At 40.9% G+C, this 27657-nt stretch overlaps 1 protein-coding gene across 3 annotated transcripts in view; it reads right to left on the reverse strand.

Annotated features, from left to right (window-relative positions):
* Wars2 (tryptophanyl tRNA synthetase 2, mitochondrial) overlaps positions 1–22553 on the reverse strand; it is an 83207-nt gene extending 60654 nt beyond the window's left edge. The window contains exons 1-2 of one of the 3 annotated variants that reach the window (XM_085835616.1): positions 21987–22074; positions 10403–10662 (exon numbers count right to left, since the gene is read on the reverse strand). In XM_085835616.1, coding sequence (XP_085691742.1) covers positions 10403–10414 — 12 coding nt within the window. In that variant the 5' untranslated portion in view covers positions 10415–10662; positions 21987–22074. Of the gene's footprint in view, positions 1–9176; positions 9486–10402; positions 10663–21986 lie in introns of those variants that run through there. The other 2 variants (XM_021158800.3, XM_085835615.1) reach the window with 2 other exon arrangements.
* Positions 22554–27657: the final 5104 nt, after the last annotated feature.

The following is a 27657-nucleotide window of genomic DNA, read 5'->3' on the forward strand; positions in this document are numbered from 1 at the left end:
CCTTTGCCTTACAGAAGCTTTTTTTTTTTTTTGAGACAGGGTTTCTCTTTGTAGTCCTGGCTGTCCTGGAACTCACTTTGTAGACCAGGCTGGCCTCGAACTCAGAAATCCGCCTGCCTCTGCCTCCTGAGTGCTGGGATTAAAGGCGTGCGCAACCACGCCCGGCTCAGGAAAATATATTTTAAAAAGGTATTCAACATTATATGTCATTAGAAAATTGCAAGCTGAAAGAACAATGGGATATTCGTTCACATATCACAACGGCCCACATCAAGACATAGTACCAAATGCTGGCAAGTGCAGAGAATGACACGAACCTCTGCACTAATGCAGTGAACCCAGTGTGACACAAACCCTTGACAGTTCAGTGGTTCCATATAAAACTAAACACACTCTTATCACATATGTGTCAGAGGAACCCTAAAACTGCCTGCTGAGTTAGTTCTCCATCATATTGTTCCACTCAGTGAGCTCATTTGCTCTCTGTGAGACTCAGAGATGGACGCAAGTGAGTCACATTGCTTATGCCCTGGACCTGTGCACTTATTGTTAATTCTACCTGAGAGCTTCTTCGGTTTCCACAGCAGCAGAAGAGGTGGGTGTTGCTTCACACCAATGTTTAAGCTAAATTGGAGTTTATTGATATTATGAATGGGAACAGACAGATGTCTTGCTTCAGGTTTCTAGTGCTCTCACAGAACACTTTGACCAAAACAACTTATGGAAGAAAGTGTTTATTTTGCTTACATTTCTGTATCACAATCCATCATCGAACAGCTCTAAAACTTTGCAGTAGGAACTGAAGCAGAAGCCATGGAGGAGTGCTGCTTACTGGCTTGCTCTTGATGGTTTGCTTAGCCAGCTCTATAGCACCCGTGGTCACCAGCCCAAGGTTGGAACTGCCCACAGTGAGCAGGGCCTCCCATGTCAATCATCAATCAAGAAAACACACCACAGGTTTGACCACAGGCCAATCTAGGGAGACAATTTCGAAACTGAAGTTCTTTCTTCCCAAATGATTCTAGCTTGTACCAAGTTGACAGAAAACTAGGCAGCACAACAGATAAATGCAATAAAAATATATAGAAAGAAAAATAGTAAAGGAAAAAAGGAAAAAGAAAAAGTAGAAAGACAAAAGTTAAGTTGTTAATCTCTTTTTAAACAATGTTTGGGGTGCCAAGGATGCTTGCAGAGGGGTTCTGAGGAAGGGGTGTTTTTTTTGTTTTTTTTGTTTGTTTGTTTGTTTTTTGGTTTTTCTTTTTTGGTTTTTCGAGACAGGGTTTCTCTGTGTAGCCCTGGCTGTCCTGGAACTCACTTTGTAGACCAGGCTGGCCTCGAACTCGGAAATCCGCCTGCCGGAAGGGGTGTTTAAGAGCAGCAAAACAAACAACTCAAGTCAAATCATGGGTTACAAGCTGGTGGCCTATATTCTGCTCTCTCTTGCTATTCTAAAAACTTTCTGGATAGCTCCTCTCTTGCAGATCAAAAACCCAGTCTTTTATTTATATATCAATTCAGTCATTACCCCAGATACCCTTTTGATTATCCTGAGAATCAGCATCCCATCCAGCCCCCCCCTTTTTTTAAATTTTTAACATTTTTTTATTATGTATTTTCCTCAATTACATTTCCAATGCTATCCCAAAAGTCCCCCATACCCCCCCCCCCACTTCCCTACCCACCCATTCCCACTCTTTTGGCCCTGGCATTCCCCTGTATTGGGGCATATAAAGTTTGCAAGTCCAATGGGCCTCTCTTTCCAGTGATGGCCGACTAGGCCATCTTTCGATACATATGCAGCTAGAGACAAGAGCTCCGGGGTACTGGTTAGTTCATCATGTTGTTCCCCCTATAGAGTTGCAGATCCCTTTAGCTCCTTGGGTACTTTCTCTAGCTTCTCCATTGGGAGCCCTGTGATCCATCCAATAGCTGACTGTGAGCATCCACTTCTGTGTTTGCTAGGCCCCGGCATATTCTCACAAGAGACAGCTATATCTGGGTCCTTTCAGCAAAATCTTGCTAGTGTATGCAATGCAGCCCCTTCTTAAAAAGAGACAGCAAACACATTTTTTTTTTTTAACATTGCAAAACAATTCCAAGATCTGCATGCCTTCGTTAAGAACAGACAATAGCTAGCTGGGTGGCACTCGGCCCTGAAATTACCATTCCTACCATGCCTGGGCAGGGACCTAAACTCTCCCCATCCCAGGCTGACCTTGGACTCAGGAATCTGACTACCTTTGTATCTTTCTGGCAAACTAGTTCAAAGTGCAGTTATTTCTAGGTCCATAAAGCCCCTCATAAAATTAATATTAGATTCTTGTAGTTTACATAGTTGAAAAATTATATAGTTTTAAACTCATGTTTTCAGCATTCTTTCCCACAGCCTTAAGGGCTGTCCTGAAGGTCCCAGCTAAGACAATAGACACACCCTTGCCTCCAAACTTGTGTTGTCTCTGATTATCATGAACTCATTAACCTTGGTTGAGAGAACTTTCCTCAATGAAGGAACATGAAAATATGTACATTATTATACAAACAAGCCTTATACCCACAGCAATCATCAACACTCCAACACTCTCAGAGACACACGCCCTGCTGTCTCTGTTCCAGGGGTTGGAACCATGTCACACCATCCTTATCATTGCCAGGCTGGACTTGGCAGTGGTGTTATGAAAATGCCAGTTAACTGCACACACATACAATGTGTATTTCTCAAAAACCAAATATGCCCCTACATACAAGCAAGATGGCAATGGAGAAAAAGATTAAATCTTTGTAGTACTGGATTTTGTGAGGAGCAAACCTACTAGTTCTTGCTTAACTTCTACTACTCTAAAGTTATAAAGATAATAGTTGAATTTTCAAGACTGCCCCTTGCTCCAGTATTTCCTGTTTGATAATTCTTGAAGTTTTTTTTTTCAGTAAAATTCATCATAGTTCCATTTATAACAATCAATAAAAGGCTAATGATGCTTAATGTTTGACTGAGATAAAAGGAACTCAATCCATTGTGCTTTTCTGTATTCTATCACAACACAATCAGCTTAATAAAAGAAAAGTTTGTACTGATTCAGAGTTTCATAGATTTTAGTCTGTAGTCATTTAGCCCTACTTCTGTGTTGGCACAGTACATCGAAGTGGAGGAGCCTGGTCAAGGAGTCCTGTTCACCTAGAGTCCAACCACTTGTTTTTGTAAAAGCACATCAAATAAGCACAACAACAACAGTAAATACACCTTGAGAGTTCAGCTGCATCACGCTGTCCTTTTCATGTTACTCATTTTGGAGATTAAGCCATGAACTACAGCCACATCATCATGTACACTGTCCAGAGGCACAGACAGGCTGGAGATGGTAGCACCAGGAAGTAAGTAGCTTGTGTCTAGTGATCTAGGACTGTTTTAATATCTTAGCAACTCCACTCTCCTCTTTTTAAAACTCATTTCTTTCATCCTCCCTTTTTTTTTTTTTTCTCAAAGAAAAGGCATACATCGGAGCTGTTAAACAGCAGAAAGGAACAGAATGTATACAGAAAAGCTATGCATGTGCAAAGCTTAACAGCCAGGCCATAGCTCCATGAGTTCTTGCTGCAGAAGCACAAGGACCTGTATTTAGACCACAGCATACATGTAAAGTTTAAAAGTGTACACAGCTGCAATTTCAATTTCAGTCTGGGGTGGAAGGAGGATGTGGGAGAGGGGGGGAGACAGGAGAAACTTTGGGGGTTGTTGGCCAGCTGGCATAGCCTAAAAACACTGAGCTCGAGGTTCAGTGGGTTACACTGTCCCCCAAAATAAAGGTTGCATACATACACACACACACACACACACACACACACACACGCCCACACACAAAGAAAAACAAGCCATGAATTTTATAGAGCATGGGGGCGGGTACAAGGGAAGGGTTAGAAGGAGGAAAGGGAAAAAGGGACATGATACCATTTTAATTTCAAAATGTAAAAAAAAAAAATACTTAAAAAATAAAAAGATGGAGAACGACAGAGGTAGACAACCAAAGTCCTAGTCAGTGCAGGGCATCCCCACATGCATGTGCACGTGCACGCGCGCGCACACACACACACACACACATGCACGGTCTCTAAGAATCCTAAGTCTAGCTTGACCATAGTTAGAAGAGATTTTATTTGTTAGACATAATCCTGAAGAACTGCTTCTTGTTCCCAGCATAGAGAAATCAAAAGGCAGAGAAGCACAGAAGATTCTTAGAGAGGAGAGTCCTCCACGATGAGGAGATGGAGCCATGGACCTCCTGGAGAGCATGGACAGAGTACAAAACCTAGAAGCACTGCACATGCCTTCTGATGGCAGCTGGAATTCACACAGTGACTCCAGCTTCCTGGGTCTGAGCAGGAAGTCTGTAACCTGCCATTTTGTTTGAGATGCAGGCTGAGGATAGCCCTTGCCACAGGAAAATGACGTTTTTATTGTCAGGGTTTCAAGGTTTTCCTGTGATCTTTTCTCACCATAAGGGACACAAAGGCAATCCCCTATAGCAGTGGGTTTTCTTTTTTTTTCCATACTCCAGCATAAAGTTATGGCTGGGTATATCCTGCGGAGATCCAAAGCAAAGCTGCTGTATCAGAGTCTAGCATTAGATGGCCTCCTGTTATCTTAAATGCAGCCATTTGCTCTCTGATATCACATGTCCTATTTTGCAAGTCTCTTCCCGATCTCAGGGAAGATACAGGACATGCTGCTACCATTGCTTCTTATCCACATTCAGTTAATCAATCAATCAATCAATTCAAAATAAAAACATCCCAGCCACAAGTGGCTCTAGTTGGTGTGAATAAGGAGATGTGGTTGTCAGATTCCTGGACAACGGCCAGCAACATTAGCAGGCCTGACACCAGGCTCCCTTATAAAGACAATGAATACTAATCAATTTAAATAAGGTCAATTTTAAGATTTTTAGATTGGGAACTTGGGTATGGAATGGAACAGTGTATGAATTAGAATCTTTCCTGAAGTAAGTGCTGTCCATGAGAAAGAAGGCAGATTGGAATGGAGAGAAATGAACTTTGGAAATCAAGCTTTGCCCAATTAAAATTCAATCCTTTGAGAGGACGTCTATGATAGAAGAATCCTACCTTTGACAAGCTGGCAGTAATCCTTGTGATCTATTTTACTGGGATATAAATTGTCACTGCAAAAATGAAACATGCTACAAAACTGGAGCACAGACCCTGCCTGTGATCATTAGGCAGAATGGACCAAGAGCCTCAAGCCTTTGATGCCCTGACATATTATTTTCTGGATGGTGTCCAGCAACCCACTGCAGAATAGCTTTTTCTCTACTGTATCCAGATGGTAAATGGAAGAGATCAAATTCAACAGTTTCAGGGTTGACCTTAATGGATGTGAAAGGCTGGCTCCTCCACTAGCTTTTCAGGGATTGAAGATACAAAAAGGCCTTTGAACAAAGAGACAAATAATTGCCTTCCCCCCACACCCCTCTTTCTTCAAAACTAAGTCATAGAAGTGGTAATCTGGTTCAAATCCATCTTTTGGTTGAAAAAGACAGCCAAATATCTGATCGATTCTAATCACACATTCTCATGATGCTTTCTCTGACGCTCTGATGGATGGTGCTGCTAATATTCTGAAAAGATTTTCATTCCTGTGAGGAAAATATTTTCACTTCTATTGCCATCAAAACTATAACCAAATGTGTGTGAGTGTGTGTGTGTATGTGTATTTATGTGTCTGTGTGTATTCATGTATGTGTGTGTGTGTGTGTGTGTATGTGTGTGTGTGTGAGTGTATGCATGTGTGCACAGGCTCTCAATGTTCAGGCAGCATCATCCATCTTACAGGCTCTCGTAGTAAAGGCTGAAGTTCAGAGTCAGCTAGCAACCTTAGACATCCGTGCTCCTTTATAAGTCGACTTCACTAAAAGTCACGTGTAGAAGGTATAAAGGTCTGGGCTCCTGAGCCCAGAGGATAACTTACTGAAGTATTAGATACCGGGTCGTTCACTTACTGTATGTGAAGGTCAGAACAATTCTCGGGACTTGGTTCTCTCCTTCCATCATGTGTATCCTATCACACTCAGGTCATCAGGCTTCTTTTCTTCTCTCTTCTCATGACCAGCCCCCTCCTCATATGCTTCCTAAATATACTGTGATCACTCACCCCACCTCATGGTAACTTCACGCATACTCTACTAAGAATTCTTAGTGTCTATCTCCACCTATACCTTTCTGCTGAACTGTCTAAGGTATCCAACTGCCTGCCGGACAGCTCCATGGAAGTGCACACCAGGCATTTCTAGTCAGCATGACCTCCAGATATTCTCTCCATATCGTGTTCCTATCATATATAGTCATTACTATCTCAGTGTGAATTCCTTCTGTTTGGTTGGTTGTCCTTGCTACAGCCCTTTGCCATCATTCTTTCATTCTATTCCCAATTAGCCAGGAAACCTTGCTAATTTCACTTCCATTTAAAATATCTAGAATCCAATTACCCCCTCTATACCACCCCACTCAACTCAAGGCACTGCTATTGTTTACTTGAACCTCACAGTTGTCTCAGAACTGATCTCCCTGCGTGTATTCTTGCTTTTCTGCATTAAACTCTATCAAAGCACCCACAGTGGAGGCTTTAGTACTTATGTCAGACATTACCAGGTTACTCAAGCCTTCTCATGGCTTCCCAACTCCATCTCAGTAAGGAAAGTCTTTTATTTTAAAGATTCGTATATTTTTTTTTAATGTGTGTGAATGTGTCTTAGTATGGGTTTTATTGCTATGAACAGATACCATGACCAAGGCAACTCTTTTAAGGATAACATTTAATTGGGGCTGCCTTACAGGTTTAGAGGTTTAGTCCATTATCATCAAGGCAGGAACATGACAGTATCAGGTAAGGATTGGAGGAGTTGAGAGTTCTACATCTCCATCCAAAGGCAGACAGGAGAAGACTGGCTTCCAGGCAGCTAGGATGAGAGTATTAAGAGCCAAGTCCACAGTGACACACCTACTCTAGCAAGGCCACACCTCGTAATAGTGCCACTCCCTGGACCAAGTATATACAAACCATCACAGAGTGTTATTTATGTATGCATATACATGTACCATGTGCATGCATGGTGCTTGTGGAGCTCAGAAAAGGACACTGGTTCCCCTGGAATTAGTTACAGATGGTTGGGAGCTACCATGTGGGTGCTGAGAACTGAACCTTGATCCTCCCTAAGAATAGCAAGCACTTAGCCCTCAGCCACCTCTCCAGCCACAGGCTACTCCTCTCTTAGTCCTTAACTTAAAAAGGCAGCACAACAGAAAGCCATGCCAGGTTTCATAAAGCACTGATGTTTTCACTTACACAGCCTTTATTGCTATCTCCCATTTCTTGGATATGCTCTTAAATTTACTACAGGTTTGGGAATCTGGTTCTTATCAAATTCTGCTATCCAAGGGAGTTCTAGCACCAAGCATTTGAACCATCCAGCACACTAGCTTTCCGTACATTTGTCTGATTTCAACTAACTGTTTAGTCCATGCTGTACCAGAGGTCTTACCATCATCCCACCATTTTAACATCATAAAAGTCAATATTCTTCCACTTGGGTGGTGCACCCATGAGCAGTCTCAGGTCCCCTTGCTACCATGTCCCAACAGCCAAGCAAGACTCCAATTTGGATTAAGGCTAATAAGTTCATCAGATATTTAAATGTTAAGTAGTTTTGGTAACAATATAAATATCAAAATTCTATAGACTCTCTATATAAAACCAGTTTCTAGTTTAATTTCAGCACTTCTCAACAATGCTTACCAAATATTTTAAAAAACATATGCTATACAATGTACCTGGTGCTATTCTAGACTCTATAAACACTAATTCAGGTGATCCTCACAGCAACCATCACAGGTAGAAGTAGATATTATTGTCTTCACTTTACAGATTTTTAAGAAAAGCAGTGAAGCAGACTAGGTCCAAACACTGGCAGCCGAGCTGTAGAGTTCTTGCAGTTAACTCTGACCTTGCTTAGTTGCAGAGGAAGACAACAGTGAGCTACAGATTCCAGTACCTGCCCCTCAACTTCAACTTCCATTATCTAATTATCAAATGGAAGGACTTGGATTAGAACAGCATGTGACTTCACAGCCCATACTTTAACCCATTAACCTACACCATTTCCAAATCAAGCCCCTTGCAAGAGCTAATGCGCAATAGGTTGGGAGATCCTTCATGGCTCACACCCTTTCCAGAAAACTCATCTAGAGCCACACACCTCTACCCTTCTCCCAGAGATGGTATTCTCTCCTCCCCAGCTCTTCACACTAACTCTGAATGGTGTTTATTCATTCTTTATTGCCAACCTCTCCATCTTCATACTTGCTTCTATAATCATGATCAGGCTTCCTCGATCCTAAAGACTACCCTAAAAGTTGGCTGGGGGTGGCAATGCCTACAGCTCCCTTTACCCTCCGAGGCAGTTTGTGCTCAAGCAGGCTCTTTAAAGGGTAATCCTCACTTCTCATCTCTTGGCTCACTGAGATGAATTTTCAGCCTCAAAAACCAATCTACAGTTATTAATGCTATCATCCCTGGGTATAAGTCAATTATAAATGGCATTTAGTAGTTCCAGTCTTTATTTTTCTGTATCAATACCTCACCCTTAAGTTATTTTTGAAGTTCTAACCCCCTTGGAGCTCCTAAATTGACCCTACAATGATTCTTCTCCTACCTAGTTTCCTTTTACATTCTTCAACTTTACCTCAAACTCTGAGTTTTAAAAATGTTTTTTCATATGCCTATGCTCCTTCTCTCTCTCCTTTTTCTCTCCCTCTCTCCTTCCTTCCCTCGCTCCCTCCCTGCAGCAGTAAATATCCAAACCCAATAGGCCCGTGCAAAAACCACACAACTCAGTTACAAGATTTATAAGCTGCGTGCCTAGATTGGATAGATTTACCACCACACTACCCTATTCTCCAGCTATGAGATCCCTTGTTACTTGTGGCTTCTCTGGGCCATGTAGTTCTCCTCCATCTTCCTTCTACCTTTTTCCTCCATTCTTATTCTTCTTTCTCCCTCTCTTCCCCCACTCTCTAAAACCTCCAGCCCTACCTTTCCCTTCCACTGCACAATCACAGGCTCTAGCTTTTATTGACCAGTTAAAATGGGGAACAGGTTCCCATGAAATCACCTGAGTACGTGATCCACTCCTCATCTGGGCAGCCCCTCTTGAAGAAGCAGAAATAATATCAGAATACAAACAGCACCGGGGCAACCCCCAGCACTTTGCTTCCTTCTTTTCTTTCTCATGTGTGATATATGTATGTGTGCACAGGTGCATGTCTGTGCGTGTGAACACCAGAACCTGGCTGTGAGGTCAGAAGCTAGCGTCAGGTGTCTTTCTCCATCACTCTGTGCCTTCTTTTCTTTCTTTCTTTTTTTTTCCCTAAAAAAATTTTATTTGTTTTTTTACACATTATTTTTTTATTATTAGATATTTTCTTTATATGCATTATAAATGCTATCCTGAAAGTTCCCTATACTCTCCCCCGCCCTGCTCTCCTACCCACCCACTCCCACTTCTTGGCCCTGGCATTCCCCTGTACTGGGGCATATAAAGTTTGCAATAACAAGGGTCCTCTCTTCCCAATGATGGCCGACTAGGCCATATTCTACTACAAACGCAGCTAGAGACACGAGCTCTTGGGGGTACTGGTTAGTTCATATTGTTGTTCCACCTATAGGGTTGCAAACACCTTCAGCTCCTTGTGTGCTTTCTCTAGCTTCTCCATTGGGGTCCCTGTGTCCCATCTTATAGATAACTGTGAGCATCCATTTCTGTATTTGCCAGGCACTGGTATAGCCTCACTCGAGACATCTATACCAGGGTCCCTTCAGCAAAATCTTGCTGGCATATGCAATAGTGTCTGGGTTTGGTGGCTGATTATGGGCTGGATCCCCAGGTGGGGTAGTCTCTGGATAGTCCGTCCTTTCATCTTAGCTCCAAACTTTGTCTCTTTACAGAGACAAAGTTTCATGGGTATTTTGTTCCCTATTCTAAGGAGGAATTAAGTATCCACCCGTTGATCTTCCCTCTTCTTGATTTTCTTGTGCTTTGCAAATTGTATCTTGGGTATTCTAAGTTTCTGGGCTAATATCCACTTATCAGTGAGTGCATATCTAATGACTTCTTTTGTGATTGGGTTACTTCACTAAGGATGATATCCTCCAGATACAAACATTTGTCCAAGAATTTCATAAATTCATTGTTTTTAATAGCTAAGTAGTACTGCATTGTGTAAATGTACCACATTTTCTGTATCCATTCCTCTGTTGAGGGACATCTGGGTTCTTTCCAGCTTCTGGCTATTATAAATAAGGCTGCTATGAACATAGTGGAGCATGTGTTCTTATTACCAGTTGGAACATCTTCTGGATATATGCCCAGGAGAGGTATTGCTGGATCTTCCGGTAGTATTATGCCCAATTTTCTGAGAAACTGCCAGACTGACTTCCAGAGTGGTTGTACCAGCTTGCAATCCCACCAGCAATGGAGGAGTGTTCCTCTTTCTCCACATCCTTGCCAGCATCTGCTGTTGTGCCGTATTTTCTAAGAAAGGGTCTCACTGATTGGCTGGCCAGTAAGCCCCTGGGATCCTCCTGTATGCCGTCCAGTTCTGGAATTAAAGATACACAATCACATCTACATTTTTACATGGGTGTCTGGGATTTGACTTAGTACCTACTGCATTTACATTATCTACTAAGTCATCTCTCTATCCCCATATAACATTCTTAATCATCTTCCTGTAGTGCTATTCAAATGACAGTAACTTCACTAGTGATCATAGTCTCGTAATTTAATTTTTGAAGAGCCAGCCACTTCCCGTGCCCCCCTTCTATCTAGCATGTAAACCAATGGAAGTGGCTAATCCTGTATCCTGTATCCATATGATCTAAAGTGAACTTGTAACTTTCAAAATGAAAAATATCACTGAAACCTGATCAAAAGGTCTACTAGTTAGGAAAAAAAAAATCAGAGAACAAGCTGTGTCTCTATTTAAGTCATAAATATGTTAATATATTCCCAATCAAAATTAAGGACACATGGTCAGCTAAAGAATTTCTGCTCCATTTTTGAATGTGAAAAACAGCTGGTAGATGTCATGTCAACACTGAAACATTGGAACATCCAACACATTTCAAAGATTTGTGAAAATCAGTCTTGATTTTATTTTATTTTATTTTTTTTTCGAGACAGGGTTTCTCTGTATAGCCCTGGCTGTCCTGGAACTCACTTTGTAGACCAGGCTGGCCTCGAACTCAGAAATCCACCTGCCTCTGCCTCCCAAGTGCTGGGATTAAAGGCCAGTCTTGATTTTATAAGATGTTTGGCCACTGAAATCACTTAAATTAGACAATGTCTGTGAACTCCCAAACTTTATGTTGAGTCTTAGTTCCCTGATGGCAGGGGAGGTGACTAGGGCAGGAGAGGGTAGTTCTCACAGATTGCTGTCCTTCTGAGAGATCCTACGGAGACCTCATGCTCTCCCCCAGTGAGATGGCAGCTCCATATAAGCTATAAAGGAGCCCCTTACCAGAAATAGAATCCACTAGCACCTTAGTCTTGGACTTCTCAGCCTCCAAAAGTATAAAAATTATATGGCTGTTGTTTACACTACCCAATCTATGGTACTACTGAAGCAGCCTAAATAGTGTAAGGCACAGGAGATGTTACAACCCATCCTACTCTCTATAAGAAGCATGATATTCCACGATTACTCTGTGACTCCATGGGTTGATTTAAGGCTTATTAAACACACACATGACAAATTAGTATGAGAATATAACAATAGAGCTTCTCTGAGGAGATGTCAATGTGCCATGGACCACTCTGAAAGAACACATAAATTATTTGTAGTACTTGACCATATCAAATCTTGCACTATGCTAATCCACTCTTAACATGGTACAAGTAAAAGCAAGGATACATTGCATTAGAAGCTGTCAGCCTGGCTGTCCCAGTCTATCATGCACCTGCAGTGAGAGGTAGGATTGCTTTCTATGCAGAGCATACCAACACCAACAGGGCAAAAAGTGCTAGGTATGGTTCAAAATGCTGCCTTAAAGAGACTTCAAAAGGTTCTACGCCCCAGTATAGGGGAATGCCAGGGTCAGGAGGTGGGAGTGGGTGGGTTGGGGACCAGGGGGAGGGAGAGGGGGGAGGGGGTTTTCGGAGAGGAAACTAGGAAAGGGGATAACATTTGAAATGTAAATAAAGAAAATATATCATTAAAAAATTTAAAAAAGAGAGACTTCAAATTGGTAAATGAATGAGAAAAAACAATCCACGATTAATACATGAGTTCTCATCTCCTTCCTAAAAGGTAAAAAGCAAATCTTGTTCGTAACAACATATTATAACAGTAACTACTGAATAGATAACACAACATGTTTACTGAACTAGACGGCTCCTTGAAGCAAATCTTTCTAAATAAAAACTTTTCCTCTTATTTGTGAATCTTAACACTTCCCAGTACACAGAAGTAGCAAACTTTGGTATAACAAAACCCCCAGTGTAATTAGCAGTACCGTGAACAATAAGACTTGAGCTGGCAAAGTTAACTTCAGCCACAGCAAGGGGTTAGAAACCTACAGTCTACTTGGACAATCACCAAAGCACAATTGCCAGTAACTTCCAATAACATAAATGTCTAGATATACTGGGAAATAACAACTCCACTCACTTCCTGCATCAGATGTAATCAATAAGCACAAAGTACATTAAGATGTATGGTTCCTACTCAACAACATGCTTGATATCAATACTATGAATTTTCTCCTGTGCCACTGCATTGATTATGTTTTTCACTGACTTCATTCAATAAATAATCGTTGGGGTTTTCTATCCTAAGAATCACAACACCACGGATTTAAGTAATGACTCATTCATCACACATATACTTATCACAGCTACGACTCAACAGGAAGGGCTCATCCACATTTTCCAGGAATATAATGTCCTGGGAGCTCTACATGTTAAGTGGAACCTACAGATCACCTGTGAAACAATGCATACTGAACTGCTTCCTGCTGGAGTGTGCATAAAATAGTCTATAGAACAAAGGCATGATCTTCCATCTGTCTCAAGCAAATGTTTTTAAACAAAGGCAGACTATAAAGAGGCATGTGTTCATTTCTATAGACAGGGATGAGGGCTCATCCAATTTCAAAATGGAAGATATAATTTGAAACTGGAAGTGATTACCTCCAGCTTCAGAACAAAACTTGCTAGAATGTTTTCATACTTTTTTTTTTTTCTTTGCTGCTGTTTTGTTTAAGCCACTCTTTGACGTTCATTCAAAAGATGTCCATAGTTTTGGAAAGTGGTGAAACAGCTAAGCACCATGATGCATGCCTGTAATCCCAGGGAAACAAAGGCAGGAGGATTGCAACTTTGAGCCTAGCAAAAGCTATAAAGTAAGACCTGTCATAAATCAAGTTAAATGAAATGAAAAAAGAGTCGCAGAATACAGACAGATATAGATGGAAGAAAGGCCGTTTTAGAAAAATGATATATTATTAAGTAAAAGGGTTGGCTCTAAGCAAAGGAGAATTTTATGCAACTCTGGGTCAAGAATCGATTGTTATAGCCATGGCCTGTAGAAGAATTTAAATGTCATGAGGAGTACAGACTTTATGAAAAGTGACAGTCTGCTTCTGCTTCTGGGAGATTAATCCAGTTGGGTGTCAGGGGAAGGGAGGACTGTGTGGAGATGGGGAAATGCTATTAAGGTTGATTAGAGTAGGAGCAGTCCTCATGAAAGGAGGAAGATCCCCTGAGTACTAAACATTACCCAGGGGACTTTAATCTCTGTGGTAGACTCTAAAATCCACATAATAGTCCTATAATGTAAACATTATTATCATTTTTGCAAATGAGAAAGATAAGTTGGATGACTTCAGTTACATTACGTGCATCACACAGATATGACTGTGGGAGCAAACGGTCACTCTGATTCTGCATTATCACACTTCCTTGTAATGGACAGCATGGGAGAAAACAAGGAAGGATGGATGTGTTCTTTTAACTTCCCAGTGTTAAGAGTAACATTCAGGTGAATGTTTACCTTTTATAAACTTTCTTCACGGAGTTACAGAACTCGCATGCTCCAATTAGTGGCATGTGGTGGCTAGAGAATTGGCAGATATTGGAAGCCAACATTTTTTTTTTCTTTTTAAACAAACAAAGAAACATACAAACTGTATGCAAGGGAATACAGTTCCATGATAGTCTAGTCCTTACTACTTCCTTGTAACCCCACCCCCTTTACTATACACTTGTCCCTAACCCAAGGGGTCTTTTCTATCTTGCAGCATTTTCTGGAACTACCTGTTAAGACCAAACCAAGGATTTAAACAAACATCTCCATTTCCCTTCTCCATTGCATCCTTCTGCTTCCCAAAGGACTCCTGAGGATGAATGAATTTGAATAGAATGTCTGCAGTCTCTACTCACAGAGAATATAAGGAAGAGTTAACAAAGGGCCCTTCAATCATTGTACATAGTCATCTCCAACCAACAGTGCTAATTTTAAAGCCTCATCTTCATCCCAGCGAATGTACTGATGGGTAATCAATCACTCAAGTCAATACTCTATAATTAGTGAATTATAGACCTCTTTAAGAGCTCCACTAACAAGTGAGAGTTCTTATCCTCTGCAGAGAGGGCCAACAGCACTACATTTGGCTGTCATGTCTTGCCACCACCCACTCCTACTCCTTGAAGAAAGTATTCCCACTATAAGTCACAACTACAAGCCAGACCAAGATCCCCCAGTCGGCCTCAGATTTAGCACTCGCCACCTCTGTTCTGCCTGCAGGGCTCTGTCCAGGCTGACCTTTCAGCTACAGGCAATATATAAATATAACTTCCTACATGCACCTTGGGACTCATGTTTTAAAAGTCTTATTTTATCTAAGGTAATCTTAGTGGCAGTGGCCAGTGGAGACACTCAGAAAATTTTACAAGATAGCCTTGTTCCATTTCCGTAATTCATGCTGCCCAACAAGACAGCAAGAATGGCAACAGCAAAAGCTGATCCAGCAAAGGTTGACTCAGTGTCTGCCCTTCACATTGTAGTGACAAGAAAAGTAGCATTCATGGAATACTTAGACGTTTCCAAAGCAGTTATCAGCAAATGAACACATATGGTTTCTTGCAGTTATTTCTACTGTTTTATAGTTCATGTATATAGAGGTTGGAATCAGGATAACTGGGCTCATATGTTGGCTCTGACACTTGTGAATTCCATGACCTTAAGTGACTTATGAAACCCTCCCAGAATTCTTATTTGTGGACCTAGTTGAGTTGAGAGAACTTCATGAGCTAACACATATCTGGTGCCTTTAAAAACTGCCCTTGGGAACAAGGTAAGCATTTGATGAATGCTTGCTAGCACTACATCCCCCCACCCCCCATTATCATCAGCCTTATCAATAACTGAAATTACTAGCCCTATCAGACCGGGGCCCCAAAATGAATAAAGTATTGAACATATTTGATAGAAATAGGGAAATGGTCACCAAATTAAAACTTGAAAGAATATTACTATTTACTTAGATTGATCATTATCGCTGAAATGGTTTAAAAAAAAAAAGAGGGGGAGAAGGCATAATGGAAGTTTTCCAGTGAGTAGAAATTATGGACAACCAAATAATGAAATTCTGTATGTTGTGTACAAGATTAAGTGAGAATATGTGAAATATTTTGGACAGTACAGAGTGCTATGTTAGATAAGATATTATTGAAGAGAATAGAGTCCACTTGAAAATGTATCCAAGGCGAGAGTTGTGAAAGATGTACAACTAACATCCTAAGGAGTGAGACACTCAGGGCTGCACTCTCCCAGCACCCGGCTCACCAATGAGTCAGTGAGAAATGGAGACAGGAAAGTGAAGGGATGCACATCCCAAGTGCTGGGCGCTGGCCTGGCATACATACGGATGGAGCGACCAGTGAGAATCTTCATGGTCAGGCATCACATCCACTTGGCTTGACTCTAATCTCAGGAGGAAACGGAGCAGTGAAAAGACAGTCTGTTAGCCAATCAGAAATCAACTCAACTGGTAATAGAGGGGTAGTTCAAGAGAAAAAAAAAATAACAAGAAAAAAAAATCAATGGCTGTGTCAAGAGAAAAGAGAGCTAAAGATGAATTTCAGTAAATGCTTAGAGGACCAACAGAGCTCCAGGGATGAGGCAGTGCAATGACCTAGACATGGCCTTGCTCTGTTGGTAAACAGGGAACTTAGGTAAACCTGTTACACTCCTACAGGGCAGTAAAAACAATCCTCCCTATGAAATGACAGAGAGAGAAATCTGCAAATGCCCAGAGGAGTTAGATTAACTCAAGCTGGAGTCAGTGTATCATCTCTGCCTATAAATCATCTCTGCACCTAGTCTGTTACACTAGGGCATGGCAGCTTCAATGCCAAATGACAAATCGTTCCTGAGAAGTATCTAGGAGGAAGTATCTTGGGCTTGCACTGCAGTGTTTATGATAGAAGCTCTCAAATGCTAGAGCACACTAACATCAGAGCACAACCAGAAAACATATTCTTTATGAGATGGCTAGAGATTAGGCTAGGCAGAGACCCAAGGGGAAACTGTGGCATTGACTTTTGCATGGCCACCAGCATACCATGGAGAGAAAGCTCTGAGGAAGTAAGAAGCTGGGAAAGAAAGAACAGAGATGATGGGGAAGAACCAGGACAGGAACACAGCACATGATGCACCCTCTAGTCAGGCAGCTAGGTAAACAGAACAATACTATAGTCCCCTTTTAAAGCACTCAAACCACTCCATTTCAGAACAGCTTCCTACAACAACAACAACACAATCTATGTATCAAATGTGCTGCTGATCAACAACTCTCCTTTATATTGAAGGAGGCCTTAGCAGTTTTCAAACTATATCTTAAATTCAATATTGTATTTCAGAGGCCTGGGTTGTGTGTGTGGCTGGGGAGAAGGTGAAGGAGGATCCAGCAAGAAGGGCTATGGATGGTCCTCTACTCCCCAAACTACGTCAGTGATGAGAGGTAACTTCTGAGCAAGTAAGACAAGCAGAAGCAGTTCTGGGTTGGCATCCTGGTACTGGGGTCTGCTGGTTCTGTGACTCAGGAAACTTGAGTCTTCCTGGATTTACTGTCTTCTTTCATAAAATGGATAGAATAACAGTTATGGAATATTTGGAAAGAGTAAGATAAGGCTTGCCATAGCTGACTAAATACCATTTCCTCTTCTAAAACATATAACTACAGGCATATGTAGTAATATAAATAAATGTAGGAATATATATGTTAACATATCCCTATATATAAGTATGTACATATCAATACAAAAGTGCAAACCTATCAATCTACAGGAATACATATACACATGTGCACATGTGTATACTCGGACACGCAAACACACACACACACAAACACACACACCAGCTCATCCCTGTAGACAGTTCTGCACATGCAGGTATGAAAATGACAAACTGAGAAGGAATCTAAAGGGTAGCAGCTCTCTTATCAGCCCTTTCTGACTGTGGCTGCCCTAACAATTATCCACGGTTCTTTCTCTGTTTCCAGCAGAAACCTTCAGTGGTTTTTTTATTATCTATTCCAGAGATATTTTTCAAAGACCTGAGATATTTGTATTTATACTAACTCAGTCTACATAAGCAAGTAACCTAAAAGGCATTTTCAACAAATCTGTTTACTTCTTAAGATGGAAAAAAGCCATAGGGTGGATCCATAGAGCCCCACTCCCTACCCACTCTACTTAAGCAAGCAGAGCTGAAACAGTCTGACCAAACTGGCACAGTTGTCAACTAATAAGATTCTGAACCGGCTGTGGCAGCCCCTAAGCTTTCTATGAGGATGGGGCAGGTGGACAGACCACACAGAGAAATGGAAAAAGAACTGAGTAAAAAGTCACTAGGAAAAGCCCAATTTCACGGCATTATAATCACAGAAACCTAAACAGCAATAATCATAAAATGCAGAGTGAAACACCCACAATCAACTTTCCCATGCCAATTTCACCACTATTTAACTTGGAACGTACTTAAACAAATCTTATTTTCTAGTTCTTACAGTGCTAAAACCTGTCTCACTCTTCTGTGCCTTCCTGCTGAAATACATCTCTCTGAGAAATTCCCTAGGAGAGCTCATCTTGAGCTATCCCAGAAAACATCGGACCATCTGAGCAGTACCCTTAAATAGGGGCAAAGTTAGTACTTTCAATAGTGAAAACCATTTCAATAGAGTAGGCCATGTTGGAGAACACACAGCAATGAATCATGGGATCCTGCATCATCATTCAGGATGAAACTATATGACGGCTGCAAAACCTGGCAAAATCAGAATTTGGCTTATATCTAAGGCAACAGCACTGCACAGATGCTAAGTTTAATTTGTAATAATTTTGAGCATGTAGGACAAAGCATAGTGCAGGCTAGACAGGGATTTCTTGAACTAATCCTGAAACTTTGGAAATCTTAAGTTATTTTAAAAGTTTTATCACACAATCAGAAATTTAAGACAGTGGTTCTCTCTTCCTTTTGAAACACATTTCCTCCATCGAATGCAGTGGTTCTCAGCCTTCCTAATGTTGTGACCCCTTAATACCCCTCATGTTGTGGTGACTCTCAAGCAAAAAATTACGTTCATTGTTAATTCCTAAGTGTAATTTTGCTACTATTATAAAATCATTGCCGGGCGTGGTGGCGCATACCTTTCATCCTAGCACATGGGAGGCAGAGGTAGGCAGATTTCTGAGTTCGAGGCCAGCCTGGTCTACAGAGTGAGTTCCAGGACAGCCAGGGCTACACAGAGAAACCCTGTCTCAAAAATCAAAAGAACAAAAAAGAAATCATAATGTAAATATATGATATGAAGATGGTCTCAGGCGACCCTGTAAAAGGATTGCTCGAGTCGCACAGGGGTCATGATCCACAGGTTGAGAATCGCTGATCTAATGGCTCCGTTTTGACCATCAGCAGGAGAAAGAATAGGGCAGTGTTGGCCAAATCTAGGTTGCAGAGGGCTAAAAATGAAATGAGAACTTTCTATGTGTGAGCTGGAGGATTATAAATAGTCTTGGGAAATCTTCTAACCAAGAATATGTCATTGTTTCCCAAATACAGCCATGAATGAGTGCTTAAAGGAGGACAGATGCTGTGTTTAGTCAATGATGACAGGCTTAAATGTACCTAAAGCCATCAGTTTTTAAACATCACGTCAGATTTTCATTTCTCTGACTTCGTGATTACGCTCCTCTCATCAGATTTCAACAGTCTTCTGTCAAGCAACACCTGACAAAATAAACCATTGCTGCACAAATTGTAGACATCCACAATGAATATGGTAGGATGTGCTTGTATTCATATCTTCTTCCCCTATACCTCTCTCTAACATACTAAAGATTAAACCCAGGACCTCTCCCATCCCAGGCCAGCACTAGTCACACCTCTAGGCCTTTTCTTGCTATTTTGGATTTGAGTTTCCATGTAGCCTTGAGGAGTAAATACATTTCGCTTCTTACCAATGCCACACTTCTTAACCAAGATGCTGTTAAAAAGATTTTTGCAGGGCATTAAAACAACTTTAGGCTCACAAGACATTCAGTCAATTTCCAACAAAAACACACCGTGGCTCATCCATGTCTGCTCCCACCTCAGGGGGCAAGTGCACAGCCTAAACCAATAACCAAGTAACCTACCATCCCTTGGTTTCATAAAACCACTTATATGATAAATACGCATGTCTTTCTATTATAATATGCTTTTACAAAATAATGTTTTGTTTTTTTACAAAGGTTATGAGATGTCATAAAAATGTCCAGTGCATCTGGTTTGAGAATCCAATTCTTTCTTCACATATTTCTGCATCTGCTCACAAAATCCCTTTGACTTCAAAGGACGCTTTTCAATAGAAAAAGAAGACACACACAGGAAGAGTGGCCATAAATTTTTAGGAGTCCTTTTCCAAGGCCACTTTAATAATGGCCATAGAGGACAGGTATCTCTTTCAGAAACTTAAAATGCCCAAACAGCATCAGTGACTATAGGTTTGTAGGAAGATTTATGCTTTCAAATTTTCCTGGTTATAAAAGTGATATATCTGCAATTTGAAACACACAAAAACAAAGGCTTAAAGCACACTTCAATTACTTCTAATCCACTATTTAGGATGAACAAAGCCCATCAAAAATGGTTGTTTTCCTTCCAGTCTTGCTTCCTATGAGTAAACACTTCAGTGCAAACACTGCCGCCATCATATTCTGAACACAGTGTTTAATCTTTTCCATCAGTCTTTCAGGAGAACTTCATCAGTGCTTTGACACCTGCATCATCATGTGTACTGAGCAAGCACCCTGCCACTTAGCTATCCTCTCACTTAATCACCCAGGCTGGTTTTAAACTTGTGACCCCCTCCCCTCCTCCTCTGCCACCAGAATAGCTGGGATTCCAGGCCTCTGCCACCAGACTGGGCTTGCCTTAATCTTTCATGCTATCCTTTTTAGCTGATATGCATTATGACACTGCAGAAACTAACTTTAACATTTAATTCTTTATATTTAAAGTGAAATCAAGGGTTTAAAAACAGTAATCTGTCCTAGATATTCTTGGTTGTATACACATTAATATGCCTATCAGATTCCAAAACAATGAAATTCCCAAGCCTCAAGAAAAACAACATTTGATGATTAAAGCTGGAATCAATTCTTAACTAACACTGTTTCTTAAAATGTAAAGTAACATTTGAATAGTTGTTTGCTGAGTTTCTACTATTGTGTCTTTTATTCATAAAGAATCTTGTGAGGTTTACATTAATTAAAAAAAAAAAACGTAAGTTCAGAGAATGAGTAATTTGTGGGATGATTCAAAATATAATATTACACGCTAGTTTCATCTACTCTTGTTGGCTATGTTTTACCTTCATAGTCATGAACCCATAAGCTTTCCAGTCTTGGATGTACATTAACATGCCAATCACTCCAGTTCTCCCTCTATTCCATCTGCGCAGAGGATTACAACTGGTTCTGTAACACAGCTACAAATGTTAGAAAAAGCCAGGAACTTTTAGGACCAGGCCAGCAAGCTTTCCAATAATACATCAGTTACAACATGACATCCTCATGTCATATCTGTGCATTAATGGCTATGAATATGCAATGTGTAAAAACTACTTCATCACAGAAGTTCAAGTTTCCTTCCCGCTCTCAGACAAGACTTCCGAGATCATCTATGTCAAACTGACATATTCTGGGATGTTTTGTGCTTGTCAGAACGAGTGAAAGCAAATTCCCCAACACCTTTTGGCTCTGAGGATAAAATGTGGCGAGGATGGACATAATATATCATGCTCATCAGCACAGTCGTGGTAATAGCAGTGCTGCCACGCAAGCAACACTACGAAGTACCTTGGCAGCTTGTTGCTGTTGGTTACAGGGCCTGGTAGATGCAGGCGCCTAAGGATCACCGAGCACCGATTCTTGCTCGCGTTCCACACGCTAGATACTGCACAAACCTAAACAACCCAATTCTAAGAAAACTTTTCTGATTTCTCCGCTGCACCCGGGGAAGTTGTTAGGGGGAGGAGGCTAAAAACGTAACAGAATGGTGCGCAAGAGAACAATCGCAGAGCAACTAAGTTTCTGATAACGTCACGCTCATTCAGGAGATGGCTTCCTGCGTTGCCAGGCAACACTGGCCACGCGGCCCGGCGGCGTGTGCTTTCCAGCAGCAGTACCTCCTACGGTCACGTGTGTGCAACGTCGCAGCGGTCTGAGTTGGGGACAGTCATAGGCTAGTGGACCTCGGAGAGAAAGTGTGGAGGGCTCTTTACAGGAAGCAGGAAGGGAGAAATAAGTGGCGGAAGGGAAGGGGAGCGGAAAGGCGCTCGCAGGATCGGAGGCCTAAAGCAGAAGACCGGCTCGGGTTACCTGGGGAGCCAGAGTTGCTGCGGGTCCTTTGTGAAGTGCCCGGATGAAGCGCCAGCACTCACGCGCCTTCCGCACAGAGAACAGCGCCATCTTGAGAAGGGCGGGGCCGCCGGCCCGGAATGACGTCTGCGGGCGAGCCGAGTTGAGCTTACTACGCATGCGCCTGTCCTCTGGGCTGCCGCTGGCCAAAGTAGCTCAGTAGCGCTGTTTCCTAAGATTGCATTGCAGGTGTCCCTTGGAATAAGGTGGCCCTAGGCTTTAGTGTTTTCCCGACCATCTCCTTTGTGCCAGCTTCCTTGAGGGAAACTCAAGGAATAAGTTGTTGCTCTTTAGACGTGGAAGTAAAGGAAATCACCCACCCTAAACCAAGGCTAAAAACAGACCCACAGCTTCTGGAATCCTGGCACCCTCGGATTTCCTTGGAGACCAAAGGTGGAAAAAGTAGGCAATTTCCCACCCTGCAGTTCCGAAGAAAAGCAGTCAATGACTCTGGCAAAGTCATGTCTCACCACCTGCTCTCTAATACAAAACTACATGACTTGCTATCCTGTGTTCATTGATACTGAACCTTAGACCAATAAAAGCTCTCACAGTTTTGAAGTTGAACTGGGTTTATTTCATTTTCCCTTCATTGACTTATTTCTTACAGGAAAAAGTCGTGTAGTTTTTTGTTTGTTTGTTTTTTAATCAAGCTTCCAGATGTAGCTTTCCATTCGTGTCTCTTAAGAATGAAGCCTGCTTCTCTTACAGGACCATAAATGGCTTTTTGAGACCTACATGGTGGTCATCGGATCTGCGACTTTAGTGCCCTGAGTGAAATACTGACGGATGTGTGTGTACCTTGCCTTCCAGAAGTGTGGGGTCTCATGGGTACAGAGAATGATTTATGCATAGTTCAGAGTGGACAACGCTTAGAGCTGCAGTGCTCCACGGAGGTTCAGTAACAATGACACCAGTGATGCTTGATGGAAGATGGTGACTTCTCTCAGTGAACTGAAAACTCTCAGATTAAATATCAGTAAAAATTATAAAGAGCAGATTTGACATAATCCCATTGCATTGATTATATTAGTCTAAGAAACACATACTGGAAATTATCAAAGATTCATAGGAGGTAAGCTGTATTTGAGATGCCTGTACTCTTGAGGAGTTGAAATCTAAACTAAGATAAAACTCAAGTCATACAATAAAATCTTAGAAGCATGCAATTGTCCCAGAGTAACTGGAAGTGAGCAGGGAAGGAGTTACAGGCATGAGGTGGAGGAACTGAAGAAGTCCTGGTTCCTCCCTCAGCAGAACATAACAATATGATTTTGTTGTTAAAATTTGAGGCACATGTATTTCCAGGTGCAATGCACTTTGACTACATACCTGAGTATAGAGCCAAAGGGACAGTTGAACTATGAAACATGGTAATAGACTCCAAAAACTGAATAAACTAGGTTGAATTTAGAATAAAAAGTGGTTGAGTAATGGAAATAAAGTGGCCAGGAATTAATAGAAATCCTAAGACACATGGTGTAGCAGAAGCCCAGGACAAAGCCAGTCAAGAGAAGATGTAGACAATGGTTACTGTAACATGGGGTTTTATAAATGCCTTAGGTGTCTAGTCTTCAGATAGAAAGCAAAGTATTACTATTTGCATAGCTATATAATTAATTAGATTATAACCCCAGGAATTAACATTAGACTTCTAATGTTCTTAGCTATCCAGATTGCAGAATAAAAAACCCTGGCAGCAAGCCAGTGGTGCTAGTGCATTTCAGAGTCTTCTGCCCAGGTGCCTATCTAGTACTGGTAACATTTTAATTGGGGGAATATCTCCAGGACACATTCCCAGTAAAGACACTTTATCAATACTCGACTTCAATACTCGACTTCAATACCATAATGTTTGAATAAATCATTTGCTGTTGTGACTCATTATTAGGAAAACATCTCTTACATTATTATGAAATTATTATTATTATTAGGAAAACATCTCTTACATTATTATGAAAATATCCCTTACATACTTTTGCTGGACCTCACAGATAAGATACCCCTTGAAGTCAATAAAGATTGCTATGCATCTGTGTACTCAGCCTGTTTAATCTGCCTTTAAGAGAGCAAGGGACAGAGGAAATGATATAATTCCAAAAAATAAAGAAGAGAACAATGTAATAACCAACCTCATTTGCCTCGTATTTCCCAGGCAATCAGCCTTTATAACTGGAGCTAATGCTTTGCTGTAATTTGAAGATACATACCCTTTCATGCCTCTGACCTACAGAGCAAAGCATATATGTTTCTGTATGTTATATGGTAGTCATTTGTTTAAAGCAACAAATCAGTTGAAAGCAACCTCACAACAAATCCACCACAAATGCTGAAAGCAGCATGTAGCTATTGCTTGATGGATTTTGTTTCTAGCTGGGTCAGTTGGAATCAGTAAAGTTCCATCCTTTGTAAAATTTTGTTAAAGATTATGTTAAAGTATCCATATTTTTCCCATGAGATGCTTTTCATTTCAATAAATACAGAGCAAAAGCCTTTTGCTAGGGACCCACAGACACAGCGATAGATTCTCATGACATCATTCAGATGGGCACAGATTCAAACTTATACAACAGACAGATTACAAAAACGAGGCAACAGAAAAATCTGGATTCAGCCTTGGTGAAAGATTTATTTTTTGTTAATGCGTCATCAATGCATTTACAGTACTTTGAGGTTATTATTTGTAGACTGTAAGATGTTGTTAGAGTTTATTTTTTTCTGCACCATAGTGGTAGCTTTGTAACTCAAGGTGTCACTCAGCTGAGTTGTTGCACAGACAAAGACTATACAGTATTTATTATATCATGAAAAGTCATTTCTCCAGTCACTTAGGAAAGAATGTTACACAGAGCAAATATATGCTTTAAGTCTAAATTTTATTTTACCAAGTTATATGACTTAGGGTTTAAAAAAAGATAGGGATTCTTTTAACAGTCAGAAGCAACAACTGAAAGTAAAAAAGACACAAGACCCACTAGAGCCAGTTCTATTTAGTTTTCTACTTTGTTTTTATAACAGCATTTTAGTATTGGAACAAGAATGACCAAAAAGCTGTCACCTTCCAAACTACCTTCTAAAAGGAGCAGTATACAGGGACTGCTTAGTTTAACAAATATCTTTATTAATAACGACAGTGAATCTTTAAAAAGTTGTATAATAAAAACGTGTTTCCATATAAAAGAGTCAATACTTTAAAAAGACTACGATGTTAAACTTAATCATACAGAAAATTTCTCCGAGTTGTTTAAGTGACATACTGTGTTTAATGACAACATTTTACTTCTGGGATTCTTTGAGTAAGATGAAGTGTTTCCTTAAAATGAGAAATAAATTAATTACTAGAGCAATCCTCAGACATCCTTGAAATATTAAACTTTTGTATTCTTAACTCTTAGCACGTACCATGTGTGTCTACGTGTGTTCATGCTTAGGAGTTTGAACCCTTGTTTAAAATTTGATATCTCATCAACACTTTTATTTTATAGTAAGTTCTGGTAATTTTGCTCTCTTCCTAACATTCCCAGAAAATCCTCTCTTGCAAGAAACAACAGATTAAAACCAGACAGGCAGTTGAGGAGCTGTTTCTATTGCAACCATGTGTGTCAGAAGGGAGGATTGGGTTTCCTTGTCCGAGAACATCAAGGGAACCCCACCTCAGCAGACACACCTCTACTCCCCAGTAATGGAGAGTTTATACCTACTTAGATTTAAATGGGATAAGGGAAGAGTTTAAACCCATTCTTAGCTCTAGTATAATCAGCCCCCAAGTCTCAAAGTATCCAGTTGTTTCTTTAATTTAATTCTAAGTGTCAGGTTAACATTAGGTGCTGATCAAGGTAATGGAGAGTCAGCCTACACATTTATCCACTTAGAGAAGATTTCTGCAGACTGTAAAAATTAGATGGCAATTGTATTCAAAACTTACTTTAAGCATAAGCCACTCATCCCAACCCTTCGTGCATATCGAGTGTGCTTGCTGTCTTTCAATACGGAGGAGGCGATTCCATAACAGAAAGAAAAGGGATAATTATGGGAGTACAGCAACAGCTCTCTGACCATGACTTCTTACCCTGGACCAATTATATAAACAAAAGTCAAAGTGATTGGTGGGGTCTTACTCCTGCATGAGATAACCACCATGCACATGAAAGTGAGTGCAAAGCTGGTGACTTCTTTTTCAGCTTTGGCTTCACCTTAGTTCTGTGACTCATTTCGAGTATGAAACTGGTCCATAGATAGTACTTGTCAGAAACCATTCCACAAACAAGAGCAAGAATATATAGGCTTGGGTGTGCATGCACGCGTGTACACACACACACACACACACACACACACACACACCCTCAATTTCATTTCCATGCTAGTGCCCTGCTAAGAAAACTGAAGTTAGATCTGTTGCAAGTGAGGACAGGTTTTACACGAAGCCACATCCTGCATGAGGCTTTCTGGTCAGAACAGCGAGTATCTGATTTTTAGAAAGGTGATGCTGTTCCCTCATATTAGAAGACACCCTTTCTCTAGTTGTTTTTTTTTTGGGGGGGGGAGGTTGGGGAGAGGAAGGGAGGGAGCTGGGGATTGAAAATTATCTCATTATGAACACCTTATCATATTTACGTATTTATTATCTTACAAAGGACTCATTTTGTACTTCAAGGCCATTTTGCACTGGTAAGGGAGACATCACTGTCTCTTCCAGACTGTAATCCAGTAAGATCAAGGGATTTGAATAGCAAAAACCTTAAAGACTTCATCATTTCCACTCCACAATGTTTTCACTGGGGCTAACAGGCAGTGTGGGGAGGGTGGAAAGAAATGGAGCATGCCCAGTAAGCAATTTGGAGGCAGTCATGTTCAGAATACAGACTCTGGTGGTCTTTAGTGTGTAGCAGCTGATTGAGAACTAATTCCATAGGAGGAATGTAGGCCTAAAGGTGGCTGTTGGCTTTACTATTCTCTCCAGATCTTTATGAAGCTGCAGTTTTTTATTGAGAGAATGGCTTGAAAGAAGGTAGAGAATGCAGATCCTTAAATGTGGACCTCAGTGGGGTAGTGGTGGCACATACCTTTAATTCCAGCACATGAGAGGCAGAGGCAAGTGGATCTCTATAAGTCTGAGGTCAGCCTGCAGAGTGAGTTCAAGGGCAGCCAAGGCCACACAGAGAAACCCTGTCTCAAACAAACAAACAAACAAACAAACAATCTCAGAGGGAATTGCAAGAGACTGTCTTAGCATCTCCAATCCGCCCTGTTTATCTTTCATCTTAGGACACATTCTCCGTAGAAGAAATGGAACTTTAAAATTAGCAAAATTAAACTTTTGAAAAGAGCATTTTATTTTGAATGCTGTATTTTTTTTCCCAAGATGACATGACACCAAAGATGAGATCTGTACGTTTTCTGCACATGTTCTATTTTTAATCCATCCTTGGTTCTCAATGACCTCATAACTAGGCTTTCAACTTCTAAATTGAGTTTCTACACAGCAAACTTCAGCAAGGTTCACCTGAAAATATTTCCTGGAAGCTAAGAATAGTAGCCCATACCTGCTAAGAATTCTACTCTAATTGTCTTCGGCAACCTCTGGGAAGGGGTCATTCCACCCCCACAGAGGTCACAACCCACAAGTTGAGGA

The sequence above is a fragment of the Mus caroli genome, unplaced genomic scaffold (genome assembly GCF_978045245.1).
Source record: "Mus caroli unplaced genomic scaffold, Mus_caroli_1 scaffold_3, whole genome shotgun sequence".
Lineage (NCBI taxonomy): Eukaryota > Metazoa > Chordata > Mammalia > Rodentia > Muridae > Mus > Mus caroli.